This window comes from Phalaenopsis equestris, unplaced genomic scaffold (assembly GCF_001263595.1).
Source record: "Phalaenopsis equestris unplaced genomic scaffold, ASM126359v1 Scaffold000002, whole genome shotgun sequence".
In the NCBI taxonomy this organism is placed as follows: domain Eukaryota; kingdom Viridiplantae; phylum Streptophyta; class Magnoliopsida; order Asparagales; family Orchidaceae; genus Phalaenopsis; species Phalaenopsis equestris.
In genome coordinates this window covers 80,630,683-80,657,168 of record NW_018164444.1, presented here as the reverse complement: position 1 = coordinate 80,657,168, position 26,486 = coordinate 80,630,683, and the positions used below count along the sequence as shown (strand labels likewise).

The 26,486-nt window shown below is 34.3% G+C and overlaps 2 protein-coding genes across 3 annotated transcripts; both read right to left on the bottom strand.

Moving 5' to 3' along the window:
• Window positions 1-3,960: 3,960 nt before the first annotated feature.
• On the bottom strand, window positions 3,961-15,076 carry LOC110029418. Of its 2 annotated transcripts, none has more exons than XM_020731740.1 (2): window positions 14,162-15,076; window positions 3,961-4,269 (listed from the first exon to the last, which is right to left on the bottom strand). In XM_020731740.1, exons 1-2 carry the CDS (start codon window positions 14,795-14,797, stop codon window positions 4,210-4,212), a joined length of 696 nt encoding a protein of 231 aa, XP_020587399.1. In that variant the 5' UTR covers window positions 14,798-15,076; the 3' UTR covers window positions 3,961-4,209. The 2 variants fall into 2 exon arrangements, with proteins under 2 accessions (XP_020587399.1, XP_020587475.1); XM_020731816.1 differs by lacking the exon at window positions 14,162-15,076 and adding an exon at window positions 4,390-5,251.
• A 9,502-nt stretch (window positions 15,077-24,578) lies between these two features.
• On the bottom strand, window positions 24,579-25,387 carry LOC110029637. The gene is made up of 2 exons (XM_020732054.1): window positions 24,971-25,387; window positions 24,579-24,850 (listed from the first exon to the last, which is right to left on the bottom strand). Exons 1-2 carry the CDS (start codon window positions 25,331-25,333, stop codon window positions 24,788-24,790), a joined length of 426 nt encoding a protein of 141 aa, XP_020587713.1. The 5' UTR covers window positions 25,334-25,387; the 3' UTR covers window positions 24,579-24,787.
• Between the last annotated feature and the right edge of the window lie 1,099 nt (window positions 25,388-26,486).

Sequence of the window (26,486 nt, the reverse complement as noted above, 5' to 3'; positions counted from 1 at the left end):
GTTCAGCTTAATGATTGAGGATAAGTCATCATCCAAAGAAATTTGGCTAAACATGAGTTTAAACCTTTTTAATGAGGCTTGAAAGTGGCTTGGCCTCTTTCCATTAATAGCTTGGTGATTTGGCAAGGCTTACATGGCTCACCTATGGCTTGGGAATGGCTTCAAGGCTTCCCTTTGGCTTGACTAATTTTCATGAGAAGGGATTTTGGATTTATTTGGTACTTTTGGTAAATTTTGGCATGATGCTTTATTTAGAATGATTTGATCATCAATTTAAAACTTAGGGAATGATTTTAATCAAATGGATGATGAAGAGAAAAAAAAATGTCATGTGTGCTTTGGATTTGGGCTATTAAAATTAAATGTAGTGGGCTTGGCTTCTAAAATTGAGGTTGAATTTGGGCTTAATTTGGGCTAATTGAATGTTAAATTTGATATAGGTAGATATCATGAAGAGTTTGTAAGTGATTTCAAATGATTTGAATTGAATTTGAAGACCAATTTGGTGGGTCTAGCCATATGGTCAAAATTGGGGCTTTTTGATTTAGGTGAAATTGGGCTTGTAATTGGGTCAAATTGAGCTTGTATTTTGCGAAGATTGGAATTGTGGATATTGAATTTGGTGATTTAGGTTAATTTTGGTCAATTTAGGTAGTTTTGAGTGGTTTGAGATGATTTTTGGGCAAATTTGGGTATTCTGGGCAATTTTAGGATTTTTGGCAAAAATTTTGGTTATAGGGGTATTTTGATAATTTGGTGATTTTGGGCCAGAACGGGCAAGTAAGCCATGAAGTCATGCCAAACCAATAGGAGCCATATGAAGATTCATTTTGGATGCTCAATATGTTGGTTCTAACCCTCTTAGCCAAAGACTAGGGGTATATGTTCATTTATACGAGCTTTCCAAAAGGAATCATGGGACCAAATTAAGGGGTCTTAAGGTATGGGGTATGCAAGAAAGTTTACTGTGTGCAAGTCATTTCAACCCTCACCAGACCACCTAGGGTTAGTCTTAAGGTTTGACCGTCGTATGGGAGACTCCCCTTGAGTTCCCCCATACTGACCCCACCTACTGAGTGCTAGTGGTTAGGACCAATATGTGGAACTTCAAGTTGAGCAAATAAGAATTTGGAATTTCTAATGGTGAGGGTTCCTTTTCTAATATTCTAGGAATAGTCAATAGGAAAAATCTATGGCTAGACCCTAGGCTACTAAAGCGAAAAAAAACTATACCTCAACCAAAAATGAGGTCAACAGGTTCCTTGAAAAATAACTTCTATAACCATCAGATTTGATGACCCATATTTATCTCCCTTAATTAAGGTTTTTTTCCTTATTTTAGAATTATGTGCGCTTAGGCCCATTGGCTTCCTCTTATCGAGAGGCTCCATTTGACTATAGGTATGTCCAATTTAGAGTTCATTTAACCATTCAATTATTGATCTAAAGGCTCCAAATATGCTTTAATGGCTTGATATGGGCTTAATTGGATATGGATTGGCCCAACTTTGACATCATCGATTTTGTCTTGTCAAGACAACCAATTTGATATAGAATTTCTAAAATTTGGGTTTTGGATGATTTAGAATTTGAATCTATAGTGTTCATTACTAAAAAAACACTAAGATTTGTGGCAGATGAAAAAAATTTGTTGATCGCACATCAGTCGTCGTCATATTTATTGGGTGATGTTGCTTGTGCCATCTGAAAATATAAGTCTAGAAATTTAAAAAAATTGAACTTCTGAGGAGTTTTGAGTTGTCATTTGCACTCCATGAAGTTTGGATCAGTTGTAGTTGTCACGGTGGGTATATGCTGAGTAAATGTAGTCTAGAAGTGATGGTGACGGTCGAATAACAAAACTTCAGTGGTGGTAGCGATCGTAGGAAGGTGGTAGGACTCTGGAGGTGCAATCACGCATGCACGACATGCGACTTTCATTCATACAAGCCAAAAAAAAATTACAATTATGCAATAAAAATTTAGTGACGTTGTTAACCTCATTTTTACATGAGATCTCTTCTGTCCTCTCTCTCTAAAGCCTAGGATCTAGCTTTAGATATTCATTCATGTCTCTCTTAAAAGATGAGTGGAGGAAACAATACCAAGTTAGGACTTTAAACATCTCTTCAATCCTTATAGTTTTATATAATTGGCTTCAAATCCTTAACCCTTGGTTGGGATGATTAAAGTTAAGTTATTGAAGCTTAGGTTGAATTCTTATTGACCTGAAAATGTCTTAAGCTACCCTTTGAACCTAGAGGCTCAGGTCATATATTTTTGTCTCTCTTACTGGGCACTTTGCACCTCTATGTCCTAATTCCTTAGATAACATTTTCTTTAGTTTATAAAGAACTCATTGGGTATGAGGTTCATTTTGAACAGAGATAGAGTTCATCTTTTAATAATAGATAAGATATAATAAAAATCACCAAATTAAACAATACTAAAATCAAGTTGACCATATTCACACTTTAAAATTGAACAACAAATTAAAATTACAAAGTCAAAATCAAAATTCAACCAAATTAAAATCACAAAATTAAAACCACAAAGTAATACTAAAGAAAAATACGAACCAAATTTAAATCGAATCATCAAGTCCACTAAAAATCACATTCAAATTAAAGTTAAAAATAAGCAAATCTATTAAAATTATAAACTCCAAATATCAATCAAAATTAAAATTAAACAAATTCACCAAAGTGAAAACAATCAAAATTAAATCAAATCAAAACTCAAAATCCATTAAAGCCATGAAAATTAAACTAACAAAAATAAAAAAACATATCAGACTGAAATCACAAAAAATTAAATCCACCTCATCCAAGTCAAATCCATTACATCTAGGCCTCACCCAAGTCAAACTCAAATCCACCAAGTCACCCCATGAGCCAAGCCACCAAGCCAAACCCACGTAAGGAGAAGCCACCTAATTTTCAAGATAAGCCAAACCCAAACCAATCCACCTCATCACAAATCAACTCAATCCAAAACTAAGTCAAACCCAAGGCATGAAGTAAACACACGCCAAGTTAAATAAAAAAATTCCTAGCTATTGAAGTGACCAAAACTTAAACCCATGCTCATAAACATCTTTGATCATGCCAAAATAAGGTCACCCATGGAATTCAAAACCACCCAATGTCAACCTAAGAAAACTAAATCCCAACGGGGTGACCCAAATCTAAGAAAATTTCATCATGACCATGTATTTTGAGTGGACATCCTAGATTAGATTAAACAAGCTACCATGAGATGAATCAATGCACAAGATCATATGCCAACCTGAAAAGGGAAGTCAACCACGAATCGATGCGTGGAGTTTAGCATATGTTGAAGTTAACTTGGCGGTTGAGTCAGTGAGCACGTTAACAAGATAAATCTAGGATTTATTAATTAATTAAATAAAAAAATATTGGATCTTTAAAAATTCATAGCTAATTACATAAAAATCCTAAAAAATACAAAATAAATCCTAAGAACTCAATAAAATAAGGAAAAAACTAAGGCAAGTTAACCCTTAAGTAATTTAGAGTTTAAATAAAATCATCAAATCTTTAAAAAGCATTAAAAATTATATATAAATCAAAATCAAGTGAAAATTGGAATGACTAAGTCTAACCATGGTGATCTCCCATAAATTTCCCAAGGCCAACATTTTATTAAAATTTTGTAATTTTCTTTCAAAACAGTAATTAATCTTAAAAAAAAACTACAAAATCAAATGAAAATAAGCTGGCATCTTTTTTTTTGTCATGACGATTTTAAGGTCAGTTTCTACATATCGAAGTGTAGTATGAAATCATTTATATAAATTAAATCCTCAAGCATTGTGAATTATGAAAAACACTACACGCAGAACTTTTTTCAAGGACAAGTCAAACAAGGAAAATAAGAGAGTCAATAAGTAAAGAATGAAATGCAAGTAAAAAGTAAGAGAAGGTAAAACTGCAAATTATAATCTCATATATTAATTCTAAGAAATTTACTGATGAATGTCGTAAACTGAAGTGCGATTCTAACTGAAGCTACGAAATAACAATAACTATGGAAAATCAGAATCTTAGAATTCTTAAGAGCCTCCACTCTAACAATGCAGAATGCGATACCCCCTCTTGCATCTTCTGGATAGAGGATTATTTCCTATTCTTGTTGATTCAAATTTTCTGGCAGAACTATGAAAAAGAAAAATAAAGAATCAACTCATTAATCTACTTTATACATGTTTGCATTAATCTCCGACAGCCATACGCCAGGAAATAAGTCCTACAACAATGAACATAAATTCAAAATTAGAGATCAAAATTAATCCAAATACAATCAAAATTGCAACCACCACAACTAAGAATAATAATTATGGGCTCAAAATATGGAATTTCCACTTACATCGAGTTGTCTCTGGATGACCTTGGGTCTCTTTTTAGGTCTTCGACTGGGCTTCTTCCCATTGAACACCAAAAAGTCCTCCTCGATCTCCGCTCGAGATAACGAAATAGAAAACTTCTTTCGCGGGGCATTTTCGCCGACCGCTGATCTTTGCATAACGAATTTACCCAATGACAGATTAGAAGGTGATGAGCAATGGTACTTGTTCCTTCCGTTCTCCAATGGAGCTTGACACGCAGCTTTTCGTTTCCTCAGATTCCACGGACAGGCCATCGGTGCAGCAACAGCCTCTCCTGCAGCGGTAGAAGGAGCATTGTCCTGCTCCGCCTCCTTTTCCTTCTCCCCGCCAGAGTGAGACGACATGGGAAGAGCAGTAACAGGAGAATAAGAAGCTTTCCTCTTTCCTCGGGGCTCTATTTGGGTATCCAGATCACTCGATCGATTACCTGAACCACCACCCCTCGAGATTGGTTTCACACAGCGTAGAAACCGTTGACCGCTCCAGTTCATCGTCGGAAAAGAAAAGTCGTGACAACGTGACGGTCTCGCAGGGGAGCGTTTGGGTCTTATCTCCCCGTCGCCCGCTAGCTCTAACCGCCCCCCGTCAGTCACTCCATGACCTGCGGAAGAAAGCATTTGAAAACCGATTGGGCTCCAACCAGAAAATTATTCGTGGAAACAATAAAAAAAGGCTTCTTGAGGGCTTCGTTGGACGTGCACGATAGGGTGGGAGAGAAGCTTAGCAGAGGAAGAAGATGAACAGGGAAAGGGAAGAAGGGCCAGGCGGAAATACTCAAAAGTTCTTCTCTTGAACAATTACATACAAGCCACCCGAAACTTGTTATTTACACATTCAGCACTTCTTTCATACATTAGCGGTTTGTTAGAAAAATTAGCGGTGACGGAAAAAGTGGATTAACGGTCAGATACAAGAACGTCGGAGAATGTGGGGTTGCATTTATCTAATAGTTAACATTTTAATGAAATCTTAAGCTTATTATCTCTTATATATATTTCAATTATATTTGAATTATTTCATATGGGTTGATATGGATTTAATTTTCATATGATGACTCGGTTTTAATCATAAGTTTGTAGATATTAGAATTTAGATAGTTTCGAATTTACCTCAAAAAATTTTTAATTGAAAAATGAAATAAAAAACGGACAATTGCATACATATCACTCAGAAGGTTACTATTTACAAAAATAGCTTCTTTCATCAATTTTTTTCAAATTTCCACTCCAATAACAGAATTTAACGAAGTCAAAGAGATCAACTATACAATCGTAAGTACATAGGTCCAACCCTCTTCTAAATTAGAGAAGATGAAATTATAAAGCTGATAATCATAGATGCAAAATAAAATTTTAGCTATAATAACCATAATTATGCTACAAAATGGTAGTTATTGACTATAATAGGAATAATTAGCCAAAAAGATCAAAGTTGGTTGCTACAAAGGTTGTAGCTGACCATAACGGTTGTAGTCAGTAGTTGCAATAACAACAATTGGTCATAGACACTGTAGGCGGTGGTTGACAAAAATGCTCTAGTTGGAAGTTGTAATAGTCGTTGGCGGTCGGTAGTGACGATCGCGGTGATCGATGATGGTCAGTGGTTACCCAAGCCAGAGATTATCGTCGGGTTTTCAATTAAGGGTCATCGGCAGTTATGGAGGTTGGAGGATATCATTGCTTGCATTATACAATACATTCGTATTTGAGATATGACATTAGCAAGTAGGAGTCATCAGCGACTATGAAGGCAAGAAGTTGTTGTCAAGGTCATTAATACAACATTAATACAACATTATTAGTTACAAGTTACACAATATTTATGATACATCAATAGCAAATAGAGTTCTCCAGTGGCCGTGAATAGGGGTGTTCGTTGGTGGTTGGTGGCGGCTAGTGGATGGTGGTTGATGGTGGTCAACGACAATGGATGTTATAAGTTATGACAAGGTTTTCGATTTAGAACGTCATGATAAGTGAAGAGAGTGTGTTTATTTGTTGCTTCTAGGAAATGAGCATTTTGGTTCCTTGACTAATAAATTAGGTAACCACCAGATTTGACGACCCATATTCATCTCCCTTTAATTATAGGTTTTTCTAATAATTTGAGGGTATTATTTTAGAATTATGCGAGCTTAGACCCATTGGCTTCCTCTTATTGAGAGACTCGATTAGACTATAGGTATGTCCAATTTAGAGTTCATTTAACCATTCAATTAATATTTGAAAGGCTCCAAATATGCTTTAATTGCTTGATATGGGCTTAATTAGACATGGACTGGCCCAACTTTGACATCCTTGACTTTGTCTTGTCAAGACAACCAATTTGAAATAAAATTTCTAAAATTAGAACTCCATATGATCTAGAATTTGAATATAGAGTGCTCATTACTATAAAAAAATGCACTAAGATTCATGGCAGATGCACTAAGATTCGTGGCAGATGACAAATATTGTTGATTACACATCAATCGTTGTCGTATTTTTTGGGTGATGTTGCTTGTGCCATTTGAAAATATAAATCTATAAGTTTAAAAAATTTGTGCTTTTGAGGAGTTTTGAGTTGTCATGTGCACTCCATGAAGTTTGCATAAGTTGTAGTTGTCACGGTGGGTAGATTCTGAGTAAATGTAGTCGGAAACTAAGGGTGACGATCGGACAACAATACTTTAGTGGTGGTAGTGATCGTAGGAAGGTGGTAGGACTCTCGTGGTGCAATCACGCATGCATGATGTGCGACTTTAATTCAACCAAGCAGAATAAATACAATTATGCAATAAAAATTTAGTGGTGATGTTGACCTCATTTTTACATTAGGTCTACTCTATCATCTCTCTCTAAAGCCTAGGATCTAGCCTTAGAGTTTCATTCATGACTCTCTTAAAAGGCTAGTGGAGGAACCAACACCAAGTTAGGACTTTAAAACATCTCGTAAATCCTTATAATTTTATATAGTTGGCTACAAATATCTAACCCTTGGTTGAGATGATTAAACTTAAGTTATTGAAGCTTAGGTTGAGTTCATATAGAGACCCGAAAATGTCTTAAGCTGCCCTATGAGCCTAAAACTCATGTCATATATTATTGTCTCTCTAATTCGGTACTTTGCACCTCCATCTCCTAACTCCTTAGATAACCTTTTCTTAGTTCATCAAGAACTCATTGGGTATAAGTCTCATTTTGAGCTGAGATAAAGTTCATCCTTTAATAATAGAGAAGATATAATAAAATAACCAAATCAAAACATTACTAAAACCAAGGAAGTCCATTTTATATGAAAATTGACCCAAAATTAAAATTAGAATCAAAACTTATTAACACCACAAATAATGAAAAGAAAATTAAAATAAATTCACCAAAGTGGAAATTAAAATAAAAAAAATTAAATTTACCAAAATTATAAAAGTTAAATTCATCAAAGCAAAATCACAAAATTGAAATGTTCAAAATATAAATATAGAATTATCAAATCAAATATAAATTAAAATCAAAACCTATTAAAACTTAAAAGTAAAATCAAAATTAAAATAAAGTCACTTAAAATTGTTTCTAAAGTTCAAACCAATAATTTCAAAGATAACAAAGTGAAAATAATAAAGATAATAAAATTAAAATCCACCCAACCATCAAAATTGAAGATCAAATAGACCTAACTCAAAATTTAAACTAAAATCACACATCACTAAAATTCTCAAATTGAACAACAACTTAAAATAACAATGTCAAAGTCTACATTCAACCAAATTCAAATTGAACAACAACTTAAAATAACAATGTCAAAATCTAAATTCAACCAAATTAAAATCACAAAATTAAACTAAAGTCAAATGAAAACTAAAGTCAAAGCAAAACCAAATTTAAATGGAATCATCAAGTCCACCAAAAATCACATTCAATTTAAAGTTAATATGAACAAATCTATTAAAATTATGAACTCCAAATATTAACCAAAATTAAAATTAAACAAATTCACCAAAGTGAAAACAATCAAAATTAAATCAAATCAAAATTGAAAATCCATTAAAAACATGAAAATATAAAAACATGAAAATAAAATTATCAAAAAAAAAAAAAAAAACAAATCAGACCAAAATCACAAAAATTTAAATCCACCTCATACAAGCCAAATCCATTACATTTAAGTCTCAACCAAGTCAAACCCAATTCCACCAAGTCCACCCCCATGAGCCAAGCTACCAAGCCAAACCCACCTCAAGAGATGCCACCCAATTTTCAAGGTAAGCCAAACCCATGCCAATCCACCTCATGACAAATCAAGTCAATCCAAAACCAAGCCAAACCTAAGGCACCAAAAAAACTCATGCCAAGTTAAATAAAAAAATTCCAAGCTATTGAAGTGACTGAAACTTAAACCCATGCTCATAACCATCTTTGATCATGACAAAATAAGATCATCCCATGTAATTCAAAACCACCCAAAGTCAACCTCAGAAACCTAAATCCCAATGGGGTGACCCAATTCTAAGAAAAATTCCTTCATGACCCACTTACAAACCTAAAGAAAAATGAACCAAACTCAAAACCAGCCCACCCCAACCTTATGGTTCCTTCCCAAGGACCAAACTAAGCTCCTAAAGGAAGAACAAGCTCCCCCATCTCTTCACATGGCTATTAAAAGTCCAAACTCAAGAGCTCCTCATTTAAGCCATACTACACGATCCGTAGCCAAACTTTGCCAAAAAACCCTTCAAATTTCTTAGCCAATCTCCCTCATTAATTCCCCATCATTTTTAAGCCCTAACGCACCTCTTACTACATCGAATTTTCCAAGCCTCAATAAACCAAAATCATTTTTAACTCAAAATCACCAAAATTTTAGATTGACTCTTTTATATGCTTCCCCAAGCCCTAAAACAAATTTCTCCATCATTTTGCCTCTACCTCAAGCCCTTTAACCCGTCTATAGACCAACGCGTGGACACTTCTGGCCAAGTTCATACAATAACTCAACATCACTTCAATTAGAATTCAGAGGAGGTGTGTTGGATCCCATCAACAATGATTCAAGCACCAAATTGAAACCAAACCTCTTGGATCAAGGAATAAGCTCAATGCTCAAAACTTCATCTTGATGCTCAGTCGTAGTCCTTTATTAAGAGAACCATTATGGCATAAAAATTTTAGCTATTTAATGTGAACTTTAGAGCCTAGAGGTCCTTTTATATGCATTGCATCTTAGTTGCATCTTAGCTTTGTGCACATGATCGCTCGTACCAACCATTTGATCATGGATGGCTTCTCATTCACTGTCCCTTTGGGGTTGATGAACGAATGTCATATGTTTCTATGTATTTCAAATGGACGGCGTAGATTAGATCTAATAAGAAACCATGAGATGGATCAAGGCACAAGATCATATGCCAACATGAAAAGGGAAGTCAACCACGGATCGATGCGTGGAGTTTATCATATGTTGAAGTTAACTTGGTGGTTGAGTCAGTGAGCACGTTAACAAGATAAATCTAGGATTTTCTAATTAATTAAATAAAAAAATATTGGAACTTTAAAAATTCATATTTAATTACATAAAAATCCTAAATAATACAAAAAAAAATCCTAAGAACTTAATAAAATAAGGAAAATAAAATTAAAATAAAACTAAGACAAGTTAACCTATAATTAATTTAGAGATTAAAAAAATCATTAAATCATTAAAAAAATATACAAGTTAACCTATAATTAATTTAGAGATTAAAAAAAAATCATTAAATCATTAAAAAAATTATTAAAAAGTCTATATTAACCAAAATTAAGTGAAAATTGGAATGATTAAGGCTTTGTTTGGGGCAGCTACAGTTTCTCAGCTTTTGAGCTACAGTCGCGTTGCCCCAGGAAGCTGCTGCGGGGAAACAAACTGCCTTTTTGTTGCAGCTGTGTGAAAACACCTGTGGGACAGTTGTTTCCGGAAAATGATCATTTTGTTCCTATGTAGTATTTATGTATATAACAGAAAATAAAATAATTTTTTATATTAAACAAATAATTTTATGCAGCAATAAATTAACATTAATTAAAAATTAATTTGTTTTTTTTTAATTCACAAAACTTTTTTGTTTATCAAATAATTTAAAATTTAAAAATATGTTTGTAAAATAACTAATTACTCATTAAATAATTATATAATTTAATATAATTATGATTTATTTGAAAATATATGAAAAAATCATTAATTATTAATAAATTAAATCAATAAAATTAAATTGAATGTGTCTGCATATCTAACACCTAAACCTTTTTTTTTTTACTTTTAACCTACTAAAACCTTTCATATCACATAAAAATACCACCATATTACCTTTTAAAGTTAAACAAACCTTATCATGTTTAGTTAAGGTGGTATGTATGCTAAAAATGAATTTTAGGTGCTATAAATGTATATGGATGGGACTGAGTGGTATGTCTGCATGTCATGCTTAACTCCCTCTATTTACTCACGTTTAACTCAGATAGCTTCAGAATTTTAGACAATTATAGACTTCTGATTATTTTTAGCAGAGAACACATATGCAACCTAAATGGGTGATTGTGGTAGTTAATGAAATTAAAACAAAAAGTTCAGTGATTATAAATGGAGCAATACATTGAACTATCCATCCATCGATCATCCTTCAACCCTTGATCACCCTTCTCAGTTCTTTAGGCCAAACATTGTTGAAGCCATACCTGTCCATCCCACTCAATGACTAAAGGAGGTAGTTGGGAACTTGGTTCTAATCTGCTGAGAGAGCTCTTAACATTGAATTTTTACATATAATCCAATCATCACCAAGCTCCAAACACAACAAAGGAAGGTAAAGAATTGTATCCACAATAGCGAAATATATGACGGAGAAAGCACCTCATGCAAATAGCAAAAATCGAAAATTAAATGAGCCAACCAAACGACATCCACAGATGTGCAACCAACCAACCAAATGGTATGGGAACAAAGACTGATGACCATAGAAGTAACATTCCAAAAAACAGACAATACAATCTAGATAGTTGAACCCCAAATAGCTTATAGGATGAAATATGATAGGTAATTTAGCATCCAAACAAAACCATGCTAATAACCTCAACCAAGATACATATAAGAGGGGGTTGACATTTCGTCACGTAGGAAGATGTAGACCCCAAACCCTAGAATCAAAAGAAGCATTAAAAATGACCCATTCAGAAATAAGCACAAACCATCTGCTACAATTAACAAAGGCGTGTAGCCCAAACAAACAAACGAGGAATGTAAGATTGAACACATAAACACAACTACAAGCAATGAAGTGTCCAAGAAAGTTGAATCTGATTAGTAATTCAACAACTCAAAAACCAAGCTAGTAAAGTTGTAGTGATGCCCACACATTAGAGTAGTAATCAACCAAGATAGATAGAATGGAGAATATCCAAGATAAGTAGAATGGAGGTTTCCATCTCACCACATTAAGAGTTGCAGACCCCAACCCCCTAGTGTTGAAAGGCCTTTATAATACTAAATAACAGTAAATTGAGAGGAATTTAATCCGCAATAATGAATTATATAGCTAACAAAGACAAGTAAAAACTCTCCATGGTCTGCACCTTATTGGGGTCTTTATCATCCAGTGATCCTGAACTTCTGTTTTAATTTCACCTTGCCACTAGAGTATTTGGGTTTGCATTGTCTTAATAGTACTCACTATAAATCTCGAGTGCAAAGAGTTTAAATGCCTTAAATATTTAGAAATTTTAGATGTTAGATTTGTAAATCAATGAAAATTCTGTGATATGGATGTAATTTCCCCTGAAACAGAATATATCAATATGATCCAGCATAACCACAAAAAGATTCTAAGCCAAGTTACAGCACAAAGTACTGAGAAACAAAATTTTAGTGACATTAATGAAGTGTTTTAAGCCAAAGATACAACTCATCAGCTACGGATAAATAATTCTACGCCTTTAATACTTCCTTGTAAGTGGAAAATATATGACAGAGTTCACTATCATTTTTGGCTTAGTATTTATAAATAAGTTTGTAAATAAATAAACATGGATACATTTGCAGCAATTTTATAAGTAAAAACAGCTAGTCAGACAGCTGCACTTCTCCCATACCACTAAAAAACTACATCTACAGCAATTTTATAAAAGAGATTATTGTAAGGACTACAATCCAATGAGAAAAAAAAAATGAGAAGCGGGGAACAAAATGAGGGTCTGGATAAAAATAAAATCCAAAATATAAGATAAATAAAGAAGCTTTCAACCGGTCATGGCAGCAATGGTTGACTAAGAATCATTTGGCCCTCCTAAGAACCCACATCATCACCATTGGAAACATATACATTTTATTATTGGTCAGTTGAACACGATTGCAACCCTCCAAAATCATCATCAGTGCCCTCATACAGTCTTAAACATAACGAAAAAAAAGAGTGATGCACTCATGCAAGATATGTGCATATCACAAAATCTCCAACACTATTGTAGTAAAGAATAAGAAATTTTACAAACAACTTAACAAAATCTGTATATTCATTTGAATGTCTTGGTGTTGTACATTTAAACATGTGAGCATTGAGTGTTTGGTATACATTAAAATTTTGCAATCAAATATCTAAACCTTTCTCATTCCACTAACATCCAATAACGCAGGGTAGAAACGACGCGGGGATCAAATTGGAATAAAAGCTTGGCGAAAGGTGGGGCCGCAGGGTCGATCCCGCGGCCCACTTTTCGTCCGCTTTCACGTCATCCGACCGCGAAGTTGAGAAAAAAACAATAGACGTTCACAGTTTGGGGCCGCGCCGCTCGAAAAAAGCGGCCCAAAACGGACCCTAAGTCTAACCATTGTGATCTCCCATAAATTTCACAAGGTTAAAGACCAACAATTTTTTAAAAATTTGTAATTTTCTTTCAATTTAGTGATTAATAAAAAAAAAATAATAATTTTCTTTCAATTTAGTGATTAATAAAAAAAAATAATAATTAAATAATAATTAAAAAAACTACAAAATCAAATGAAAATAATTTGGCATCTTTTTACTGTAATGACAATTCTAATGCCAGTTTTCACATATTGAAGATTTTTCCACATATCGAAGACCAGTATGAAATCATTAATATAAATTAAATCCCCGAGCATTATGAATTACAAAAACTCTACACCAAATGAACTTTTTCCAAGGATAAGACTATTAAGGAAAATAAGAGACTTCGAAAGTAACAAATGAAATGTAAAAAGTAACAAATGAAATGATGAAATTAAGTAAAAAATAAGAGAAGATAAAATTGCAATTTATAATCTCATATATTCATACTAAGAAATTTACATATGAAAGAATTTACAGATGAATGTCACAAACTGAAGTGCGATTCAAACTGAAGCTACAAAATAACAATAACTATGAAACGTCAGAATCTTAGAATTCTTAAGAACCTCCACTCTAACAATGCATAATGTCATACCCCATCTTGCATCTTCTAGATAGAGAATTATTTCCTATTCTTGTTGATTCAAACTTTCTCGTAGAAGTATGAAAAAGATAAATGAAGAATCAACTCATTAATCTACTTTATACATTTTTGCATTAATCTCGGACAGCCATAGACAGCCATACGCCAGGAAAGACAGCCATACGCCAGGAAATAAGTCCTACAATAATGAACATAAATTCAAAATTAGAGATCAAAATTAATCCAAATAAAATCAAAATTGCCATCACCACATCTAAGAATGAGAATCATCTGCTCAAAATATGAAATTTCCTCTTACATCGAGTTGCCTCTGGATGACCTTGGGTCTCTTTTTGGGTCTTCGACTGGGCTTCGTCCCCTTAAACACCAAGAAGTCTTCCTCAATCTCCGCTCGAGATAATGAAATAGAAAATTTCTTCCGCCGGCCATTTTCACCGACCGCCGAATTTCGCATAACAGATGTACCCAATGGCGGATTAGAAGGTGATGAGCAATTGTACTTGTTCCTTCCGTTCTCCAATAGAGCTTGACACGCAGCTCTTCGTTTCTTCAGATTCCACGGACGAGCCAACGGTGCAGCAGCAGCCTCTTCTGCAGCCGTAGAAGGGGCATTGTCCTGCTCCGCCTCCGTTTCCTTCTCCCCGCCAGTGTGAGACGACATGGGAAGAGCACTAACAGGAAAATAAGAAGCTTTTCTATCTCCTCGGGGCTCTATTTGGGTATACGGATCAGTCGATCGATCACCCGAACCATTGCCCCCAGAGATGGGTTTCTCACCGCGTAAAAACCGTTGACCGCTCCAGTTCATCGTCGGAAAAAAAAAGTCGTGAAAACGCGACGGTCTCGCAAGGGAGCGTTTGGGTCTTATCTCCCCGTCGCCGGCTAGCTCTAACCGCCGCCCGTCAGTCACTCCATAACCTGCGGAAGACAGCATTTTTGAAAACCGATTCGGCTCCAAACAGAAAATTATCCGTGGAAGCAATAAAAAAGGAAGGCTTCTTAAGGGCTTCGTTGGACGAGCACGATAGGGTGGGAGAGAAGCTTAGCAGGGAGGAAGAAGAAGAACAGGGAAAGGGAAGAAGGGCGAGGCGGAAATACTCAACGTTCTGTGGGGTTCGTCTCTTCAAACGTGGAAGGGGACAATTACATACAAACCACCCCAAATTTGTTATTTACAGATTAAACCTGTCTTTCATCCATTTTCAAATTCTAACTGAACTATTAAAATTTATTATAAAATCTGAACTCTTAATTTTCATTTTATATCAAAATCTAAATAATTTGATCGTGCCACTTGTAAATATATCATTTGAGCAGTTCACAAAAATCACTTAAATAATTTATTTGTAAATACTAATATTTTTGGTGGTGTGTATGTAATTATCCGAAAAATTGGTGAAATATATAAAGTTACGGAGTCTCGCATTTTGATTCCCAGGCGTGCGTGCTAATGTATTTAATTTGGGCCTTACGATGGCAGGAAACAAAGGAGATAAATTTTCGAAAAGGGCAATTTCTGGATGGGCGAATTTTATAGGATCGTTGGAAGCATCTAAGGCAACTCCGAGAGTGAGCATACCGCTTTAGGTTGGCAGTTTGTTAGAAGAATTAGAGGTGCCGGAAAAAGTGGATTAACGGTTAGAGATAACCAGAATGTCGGAGAATGTGGGACTTAAAAAGCTTATTATCTCTTTTATCAAGATGCTCAAGTTAATTATGTGCCCAAAATTTGTCAATTATATTTGAATTATTTTATATGGGCTGGTATGGATTTAATTTTCTTAATTAGGGATGTCAAAACGGCTCTTTGTTCGCGAACAACTCGTGTTCGGCTCGTTAATTTCGTTCGATAAGTTAGCGAGCGGAACACGAATTAAAATGGGTTCGTTCGTGTTCGGCTCGTTTTGGTCGATATGTTAACGAGCCGAATATGAACTAAGATGTGTTCGTTCGTGTTCGGCTCGTTTTAGTTTAAAATACTACTCATCAAGTTTATATATATATATATAGGGTATATAAAGTAGTATTTAAAAAAAATCTAATTGACTACAAGGCTACAAAGATTTATAATCAATTAAAATATTGATTAAGAAAATAGAATAAAAATTCTTAAATTTGATTCAAATGATGTTTTAATATAAAAATAATTTTTAAATCTTGTTCAAACCCTTGTTGTTATATGGCTACATGATTAGGTTTGTTAAAATGACTCTTTGTTCGTGAACAGCTCGTGTTTGACTCGTTAAACATACGAGCCGAACACGAACACACTTTTTGAGCCCGAAATATAAACGATCCGAACACGAGCTAAGCATGGCTTTGTCGTGTTCGGCTCGTTTACACCCATATTCTTAATGTCTTAGAGTATCATAATTCATGACTCAATTTTAATCATAAGTTTCTACTCAAATAACAGAATTTATAGTGGAACATAAAACACATTTTACATTTTTTTTATCAAATTCCCAAAGCATGTATTTTGTAAATAGGAGGGTTAATTTGTAAATAGCATGTGTTTATACGCAAAAATATCTGCTTCATCGAATAAAACTTCTAATTGTTAATACATCATAATATTCTACAATAAACCAATATATTATATATATAGCAAAAGTCAGCACTACACCTTGAAAAATCTTACTTTTGCAGGTGGCTTGAATTCGTCGAATGAAAAAAAATTTATTTATTTATTTATTTTACTAGAATAATATTAATGCATGTCTTAAGATTCACGATGATAGAATAATAATTTAACATCGTAGCAAATGATAGAGATCCAATACATACCAAAAAAATTTATGTAGAAGAAGAAACATCGATTTTTTTTTGTGAAAACTCTAAAAAAGAAAAATAACCATGGGGTCAGGATTAGATGAAATAACTCACCATGCAATTGCAAGTAAGTACATAAACTCACACTCCTCTTGAATTAAATAAAATGAAATTATAATGTTGATATACAACTATAGTTCAAAAATAATAGTTATAACAGGCAACAAAGACTGCAGTCAATTGTTATGAATGAAATAGGCTGTCATGAATATTGTAGACGGTGATTGTAGTGTTAGCTGGTCGTAAAGACCATAGATGAAAGTTGTGATAGTAGTTGGTCATGTAGGTCGTAGAGGGTTGTTTCAAGGGCGTCGGTTGGCCATTGAGGTCCAAGTATGGAGCTGCAGCAGTTTTGAGCCACGTAGGTTGTAGTTGGTCACATAAGTCGTATTGGAGAGCTGTGCGAGCTGTGTTAGCATCCGTAAGCCATAGAAGCTAGAGTTGGGAGCTGCGTGATTTGTGGACAATCAAGTCATAATAAGTCTCGTAGGTCATGGTGGTGAACTATAATAACGTCTGTAGGTCGTAGAAGTTAGAGTTGGGAGTTACATGACTTTTGGACCACGTTAGCCGCAGTTGGTCACATATGTCATGGTGGTGAGCGGCAATAATGTTCGCAAGCCATAGAAGTTGGAATTGGGAGTTGCAAGAGCTTTAAACCACATAAACCATAGTTGTTCGTGCAAACTATAATGGTGAGTTGCAATAACATCCATAGGCCATAGAAGACAAAGTTGGAAGTTGCATGATATGTAGACCACTTAAGTCATAGTTGGTCACATAGGTGATAACGATGAGTTACAATAATGTCCGTAGGCCATAAAGGCCAAAGTTTGGAGCTTAATGAGTTGTAGACCACTTAGGTCGTAGAAGGTAGTGAGCTACAATAACTTTCATACGTCATAGAGGCCAAATTTAGGAGTATCATTACCTATGAGCAACGTAGGTCATAGATGGTCCCATAGGTCGTAGTACTGATCTGTAATAATATTTGTAGGTCATAAAGGCTGGAGTTGGGAGCTGCGTAAGCTATGAGAAGATATTTAAGATTTTGGGGAAGGTCACTACACTCAGAGTATGACTGTTGTAAGTTATTATTGCAAGGTGTTACATCGTACCCGTGATGCATTGTTACACCATCTTTATGTTGCGTTTTTACATCATATTCAAAGTACAACCTTACACTGTCTTTGGGGCGCGTTGTTACACCGTCTTTAGGCGTGTTGAGAAATGGGGTGTTCCCGAGCTCGTGGATACATTTTTATTCCATAAAATCAGATGTTATAATTGAGGGGTGCCCTCTAGTCCATTTTACATCATGAAGTCCTTCTATTCATAGAAGATATGAGCGGTAAACATTATATAAAAATTAAATAATTGGTCTTGTTTTGAAAGAGAGAAGGAAATGACATTTTGGTCCTTTTTATTTCGATCGTTGCATTGTTTTGGGATCGATGCCGACTTTCATGTTCATGTTTCTTTGCCTTGGTCCTACAGCTCCACTTTTTGTCTATTTTATAACTGTATCTAATAGTTTATATATTTTTATATTTTTCTTGTATATTGACAGCATAAACTAGATGAATTTTTTATGTTTTATCATATTTATCAAAAGAACACATTCAATACATAAGAAATTAAGTGGCTTATATGTGAATTTCTTTAAGATGATGATTGCTTTAGCGTGGCTATCCGAGTGATAGAAGAATGTCTGGCGACTGAGATGTGGTAGCCCGTCTAATGAGTTCGGCCAACTGATATTCATTGAAGAAAGGTTAGCCAAAGGAGAGACTTGGTCGCTGGACTGAAATGGCGTAGCTTAGGGAGAGAGCTTAGCCCATTTACTAAAGTGAGGTATCCGACTATTGGCTTGCCTTGAAATCCATGTAGGCTATTTTTGACTATACAATATAATATACAATATAACATTACATTTGTAACATTACATTTGTATTTCAATGATAAGTTATCAAATAATTTTAGAGAATTGAACATATCTAATAGCTGTCGTACTATTAAATTTTCAATATTTAAACGCCTCATGATTTACTAAATTGGCAGTTACAAGATTTACTAAATCCTACTTAGAGTTTAACAACCCTTTTGAGTTTTTCTGATAACCAACAGGATAAATATCAAGGGAGTGCCCCAAAATAGTGTATGGCAGATTATTGTCGAATAAAACAATCAACTATCTTTTAGAATTTTTCTTGTACTTTTTTTTCTATCTTCAATTTATTGTTCATTATAATTCTGCATTTAATGTAGGTTTTAAATCAAAACCCTTGTGGGGTTTTAAAAAAAACTGAATTTTAATTAGACTGTAGAAAAAAAATCATTTAAGCTAAGAAAACTAGTAAATGAGAAGCTATACTTCACCATTCATGATTTTAAATATGAAAATCTGCAAAGCTTTCTTTATAAAATTATCTTGTTATAATGTTTCAAATAAGTTTTATTTCAATCATGATTTTAAATCATTTTTTGTAATGTATTTATTTTGATGCTAGAGCATTTGTGGTTGAAGAGAAAATGTGATTTTAAGCCTGTTGCTAGCCATTGTGGTTGAAGGGAAAATGTGATTTTAAGCCTATTGCTAGCCATTATTTTTTAAGGCTTAATCATTGTATTAGATACCATTAGGTGTCATATTTCTTAAGATGAGTTTATGTCATTCATCAAATTTAAGAGACATTAAACATAATATCATTTATTGTGAATGCAACTTAATATTCCTGTCATTAACTAGTTAAAGAACCTGGAATGGTGAAATGCAATCTTACAGATGTTCAAGAAATTGATAGGAAGATAAAGGAAGATAATTATAATTATTTTATAATTATTTTAAATAGATGGACGAAATTGATGATGCATCAACTAACATGAATTATAAAAGAATAGTAAAGTTTGAAACATAATCAGAAGAAATCAAGTCTATAAAATTTAATGATAGAATTATGATTATAGTTACATGTCAGAAGATTCACATTGATAGAGTGATAATTTAAAATCTTATCGTTGCATGAAGATTCATTACACACACATATAGATAATTGAAAAATAATAGGAGGAGACTCTATGCTTTTTTGTATATAAAAACCTCAAAAAGGGAAAAAACCATGGGCATAACCAAATTAAAGAGCCCGACTATGGAATGGTAAGTAGATAAATTCAATCCTCTACTAAATTAGAGAAGATGAAATTACAAATCTGATAATCACAGATGTAGAATAGTAGTTCAGCTATAATAGCCATAATTAGGCTACAAAAAAGGTAGTTTTTGACAATAATAGAAATAATTAGCCAAAAAGATCATATTTGGTTACTACAAAGGTTGTAGTTGGCCATAAAATATGTAGTCAATAGTTGCAATAGAAACTGTTGGTCATTGAGGATGTAGGTGATGGTTAAGAAAAAAAAGCTCTAGTTGGAAGCTGTAATAGTATCCATCGGCCTTAGAAGCTGTAGTTGGTCATTGAAATAGCGTTTGTTGATCACAAAGTTTATACTTCGAACCTATAATAGCTTCAATCGACCACAAAAATCATATTTGGTGACTGTAATAACATTAATTGTCCACAAATTCCATAATTGATGACTACGATAGCATCAATTGTCACAAAAGTCGTATTCTGTGACGATAATATTGACAGTTAGCCACAAAGGCAATATTTGGAAGTTGTGGTGGCGTTAGTTCGCCATATGGGCCGTAATTAGCATATGGACCCCTTCTTTTAGAGAGAATATAGTTACAAATTTATATTGAACATTGCATTTATGTTTATACAGTGTAAAAGAAAATATATATACTCATAATAACCTTCTTATTCGGGGTACAAAGATTTCAAGCAGTGGTCGCCAGTGGCCAGTGGTTGGCTGCAGCCCGGTGGTGACGATCACGGTGATCGATGGTGGTCAGTGGTTACTGATACCAGAGATTATCATCGGGTTTTCAAGTAAGGATCATTAATAGTTATGTAGGCTGGAAGATAACACTGGTTCTTAAATGTGTCATTACACATTATGTTCATATTTGAGATACGACATTAGCAAGTGAGGGTTATCAGCGGTTATGCAGGCAAGAAGTTATCGTCGGTTCTTCAATACAACATTGTTAGTTACACAATATTTGTGACACATCATTAGCAATTAGAGTTCCCCATTGGCTGTGAACAAGGGCATCCGGTAGTGGTTGGCGATGGCTGGCAGATGGTGGTTGATGGTGGTCAGCGGCAATGGAGGCCAAAAGTTTTCACCAGGGCTTCAGTTTAGAACATCATGGCAAGTGAAGAAAGTGTGATTACTTGTGGCTTATAGGGGAGGAGCATTTTGGTTCCTTGACAAATAAGTTCTGTAACCACCATATTTGACGACCCATATTTATCTCCCTTAATTATATGTTTTTTAATAATTTTATTGCCTTATTTTAGAATTATGCTAGCTTAGGCTCATTGGATTTCTCTTATCAAGAGGCTTAATTTGATTATAAGTATGCCCGATTTAGAGTTCGTTTAACCATTCAACTAATGATCTAAAGGCTTGAAATATGCTTTAATGACTTGAAATGGGCTTAATTGGACATGGATTGACCCAACTTTGACATCATCGAGTTTGACTTGTCAAGACAAACAATTTGATATAAAATTTCTAAAATTAGGGCTCTGGATGATTTAGAATTTGAATCTAGAGTGTACATTACTAAAAAATCTACTAAGATTCGTGGCAGATGAAAAAAATTTGTTGATTACACATTAGTCGTCGTCATTTTTTTTGGGTGATGTTGCTTGTGGCACTAAAAACAAAACTCTAGAAATTTAAAAAAATATGTATAATTTCTTTTTTTGAGTTGTCATGTGCACTCCCTGAAGTTTGGATCAATTTTAGTTGTCAGGGTCGATGGATGCTGAGTAAATGTAGTCTAAAAGTGATGGTGGTGGTCAGACAACAATACTTCAGTGGTGGTAGCGATCGTAGGAAGGTGGTAATTATTGAAGCTTAGGTTGAATTCTTATAGACTTGAAAATGTTTTTAGCTACCCTTTGAACCTAATGACCCAGGTCACATATTTTTGTCTCTCTTACTGGGCACTTTGCACCTCCATCTCCTAACTCCTTATATAACCTTTTCTTTAGTTCATAGAGAACTCATTGGGTATGAGGCTCATTTTGAACAGAGATTGAGTTCATCTTTTACTGGTAGAGAAGATAAAATAAAAAACACCAAATGAAAACAATACTAAAATCAAGGAAGTCCAATTTATATGAAAATTGACCTAAAAACTTAATTAAAATCGAAACTCAAAGACTGAAATAAAAATTAAAATAAATTCACCGAAGTAAAAAATAAAATCAAGAAAATTGAATTTACCAAAATTATAAAAATTAAATTCATCAAATTAAAATCACAAAATTGAAATGTTCAAAATATAAATATAAAATTATCAAATCAAGTATAAATTAAAACCAAAACCTATTAAAACTTCAAAGTAAAATAAAAATTAAAATAAAGTCATCTAAAAATGTAACTAAAGTCCAAACCAATAATTTTAAAGTTAACAAAGTGAAAATAATAAAGATAATAAAATTAAAATCAAAATTGAAGATCAAATTGACCCAAGTCAAAATTAAAACTTAAATCACACATCACAAAAATTCTTGTATTGAACAACAAATTAAAATTACAAAGTTAACAACAAAATTCAACCAAACTAAAATCACAAAATTAAAACCACCAAGTAAAACTAATGTCAAAGACGAACCAAATTTAAATCGAATCTTCAAGTCCACTAAAAATCACATTCAAATTAAAGTTAAATATAAGCAAATCTATTAAAATTATAAACTCCAAATATCAATCAAAATTAAAATTAAACAAATTCACCAAAGTGAAAACAATCAAAATTCAAAATCTATTAAAACCATGAAAATTAAACTAAAAAAATAAAAAAAAAATAAATCAGACTAAAATCACAAAAATTTAAATACACCTCATCCAAGCCAAATCCATTACTTCAAGGCCTCACCCAAGTAAACCCAAATCCACCAAGTCCACCCCATGAGTTAAGCCACCAAGCCAAAACCACCTCATGAGAAGCCACCGAATTTTCAAGGTAAGACAAACCCAAGCCAATCAACCTCATGACAAATCAACTCAATCCAAAACCAAGCCAAACGCAAGGCACCAAGAAAACACATGCCAAGTTAAATAAAAAAATTTCCAAGCTATTGAAGTGACCAAACCCATGCTTATAACTATCTTAGATCATGACAAAATGAGATCACCCGTGTAACCCAAAACCACCCAAAATCACCAATCTAAGAAAAATTCCATCATGACCCACTTACGCAAACCCAAAGGACCCACCCCAACCTAATAGTTCCTTTCCAAGGACCAAAATAAGCTCCTTAAAGCCAGAACAAGCTCCCCGTGTCCTCATATGGCTATTTAAAGTCCAAACTCGAGAGCTCCTCATTTAAGCCATATTTCTCGATCCCTTCCCAAACTTTGCCAAAAATTCTCTCAAATTACTTAGCCAGTCTCTCTGATTAAATCTCCATCATTATTAAGCACTACCTCAGCTCTTACTCCGTTGACTTTTTCAAGCCTCAATGAACCAAAATATTTTCTAAGTCAAAATCACCAAAATTTTAAATTGACTCTTCCATATGCTTCCCCAATCCATAAAATAAATTCCTCCATCATTTTGCCTCCGTCTCAAGCCCTTTAACCAGCATACAGACCAACTCGTGGAGCCTTCTGTTCAAACTCATACAATAAATCAACATCACTTCAATTAGAACTCAGGGGAGGTGTGTTGGATCCAAACGACGATAAATCAAGCACAAAATCAAAACCAAACTTCTTGGGTCAAGGAATAAGCTCAAAACTTCATCTTGATGCCCGGTCTTAGTCCTTTATGAAGAGAACCATCATGTCTTACAACTTTAGCTATATGATGTGAACTTTAGAGCCTAGAGGTCCTTTTGGATGCGTTGGTTCTTAGCTTTGTGCATAGGATCACTTGGATCAACCATTTGACATTGGATGGTTTCTCATTCACTGTCCCTTTCGGGATGATGAACGAATGCCATCTGTTTCTACGTATTTCAAAGTGACGGTGTAGATTAGATCAAAAAAGGAACCATGAGATGGATCAATGCACAAGATCATATGCCAACTTGAAAAAAGAAGTCAACCACGGATCGATGCGTGGAGTTTAGCATCTGCTGAGGTTAACTTTGTGGTTGAGTCAGTGAGCATCTTAACAAGATAAATCTAGGATTTCCTAATTAATTAAATAAAAAAATTATGGATCTTTAAAAATTCATAGCTAATTACATCAAAATCCTAAAAAATACCAACTAAATCCTAAGAACTTAATAAAATAAGGAAAATAAAATTAAAATAAACTAAGGCAAGTTAACCCATAATTAATTTAGAGTTTAAATAATATCATTTAATCATTAAAAAAGCATTAAAAATTATATATAAATCAAAATCAAGTGAAAATTAGAATGATTAAAATTTTGTAATTTCCCAAGGCCAAAGACAAATATTTTATTAAAATTTTGTAATTTTCTTTCAAAATAGTAATTAATCTTAAAAAAAAAACTACAAAATCAAATGAAAATTAGCTGGCATCTTTTTGTTGTCATGACGATTCTAACGCCAGTTTTCACATATCGAAGTGTAGTATGAAATAATTTATATAAATTAAATCCTCAAGCATTATGAATTACGAAAAACACTACACGCAGAACTTTTTTCAAGGACAAGTCAATCAAGAAAAATAAGAGAGTCAAATAAGTAAAGAATGAAATGCAAGTAAAAAGTAAGAGAAGTAAAATTGCAATTTATAATCTCATATATTAATTCTAAGAACATTATTCATAAACTGAAGTGCGATTCTAACTGAAGCTACGAAATAACAATAACTATGGAAAATCAGAATCTTAGAATTCTTAAGAGCCTCCACTCTAACAATGCAGAATGTCATACCCCCTCTTGCATCTTCTGGATAGAGGATTATTTCCTATTCTTGTTGATTCAAATTTTCTCGTAGAACTATGAAAAAGAAAAATGAAGAATCAACTCATTTATCTACTTTATACATGTTTGCATTAATCTCCGACAGCCATACGCCAGGAAATAAGTCCTACAACAATGAACATAAATTCAAAATTAGAGATCAAAATTAATCCAAATACAATCAAAATTGCCACCACCACGACCAAGAATGAAAATTATGGGCTCAAAATATGAAATTTCCTCTTACATCGAGTTGCCTCTGGATGGCCTTGGGTCTCTTTTTAGGTCTTCGACTGGGCTTCGTCCCCTTGAACATCAAAAAGTCCTCCTCGATCTCCGCTCGAGATAACGAAATAGAAAACTTCTTCCGCCGGCCATTTTCGCCGACCGCCGATCTTCGCATAACGGATTTACCCAACGGCGGATTAGAAGGTGATGAGCAATGGTACTTGTTCCTTCCGTTCTCCAATGGAGCTTGACACGCAGCTTTTCGTTTCCTCAGATTCCACGGACAGGCCATCGGTGCAGCAACAGCCTCTCCTGCAGCGGTAGAAGGAGCATTGTCCTGCTCCGCCTCCTTTTCCTTCTCCCCGCCAGAGTGAGACGACATGGGAAGAGCAGTAACAGGAGAATAAGAAGCTTTCCTCTCTCGTCGGGGCTCTATTTGGGCTGAGACGACATGGGAAGAGCACTAACAGGAGAATAAGAAGCTTTCCTCTTTCCTCGGGGCTCTATTTGGGTATCCAGATCACTCGATCGATTACCTGAACCACCACCCCTCGAGATTGGTTTCACACAGCGTAGAAACCGTTGACCGCTCCAGTTCATCGTCGGAAAAGAAAAGTCGTGACAACGTGGCGGTCTCGCAGGGGAGCGTTTGGGTCTTATCTCCCCGTCGCCCGCTAGCTCTAACCGCCCCCCGTCAGTCACTCCATGACCTGCAGAAGAAAGCATTTGAAAACCGATTGGGCTCCAACCAGAAAATTATTCGTGGAAACAATAAAAAAAGGCTTCTTAAGGGCTTCGTTGGACGAGCACGATAGGGTGGGAGAGAAGCTTAGCAGAGGAAGAAGAAGAACAGGGAAAGGGAAGGAGGGCCAGGCAAAAATACTCAACGTTCATGTGGGGTTCATCTATTCAATTGGGACAATTACATACAAGCCACCCGAAACTTGTTATTTACACATTGAGCCCTGACTTTCATCATTAGCAGTTTGTTAGAAAAATTAGCGGTGACGGAAAAAGTGGATTAACGGTTAGAGATACCGGAGAACGCTGATGTTAATTATGTGCCCAAAATTTTTCAATTATATGGATTTAATTTTCTTGATGTCTTTGAGTTCTTCACAATTGACGACTCAGTTTTAATCATAAGTTTGTAGAAATTAGAATTTAGACAATTGCATACATATCACTCACAAGGTTGATAAGTATATGCATTATGCATAAGCTTCCACTCAAATAACAGAATTTATGGTAGAACATAAAACACATTTTACATATTTTTTTTTCAAATTCCCAAATCATGTAACTGGTAAATGCATGAGTTTGGTAGTTCAAAAAAACAATAGGAGGGTTAATTTTGTAAATAGCATGTAATTATCCGTAAAAATATCTGCTTCATCGAATAAATTTTCTAATTGTAAGTAAATTCTACAATACACCAATATACTATATATAGCAAAATCATTTAAGCTAAGTAAACTAGCAAATGAGAATTTATACATCACCATTCATGATTTTAAATATGAATATTCGTAAAG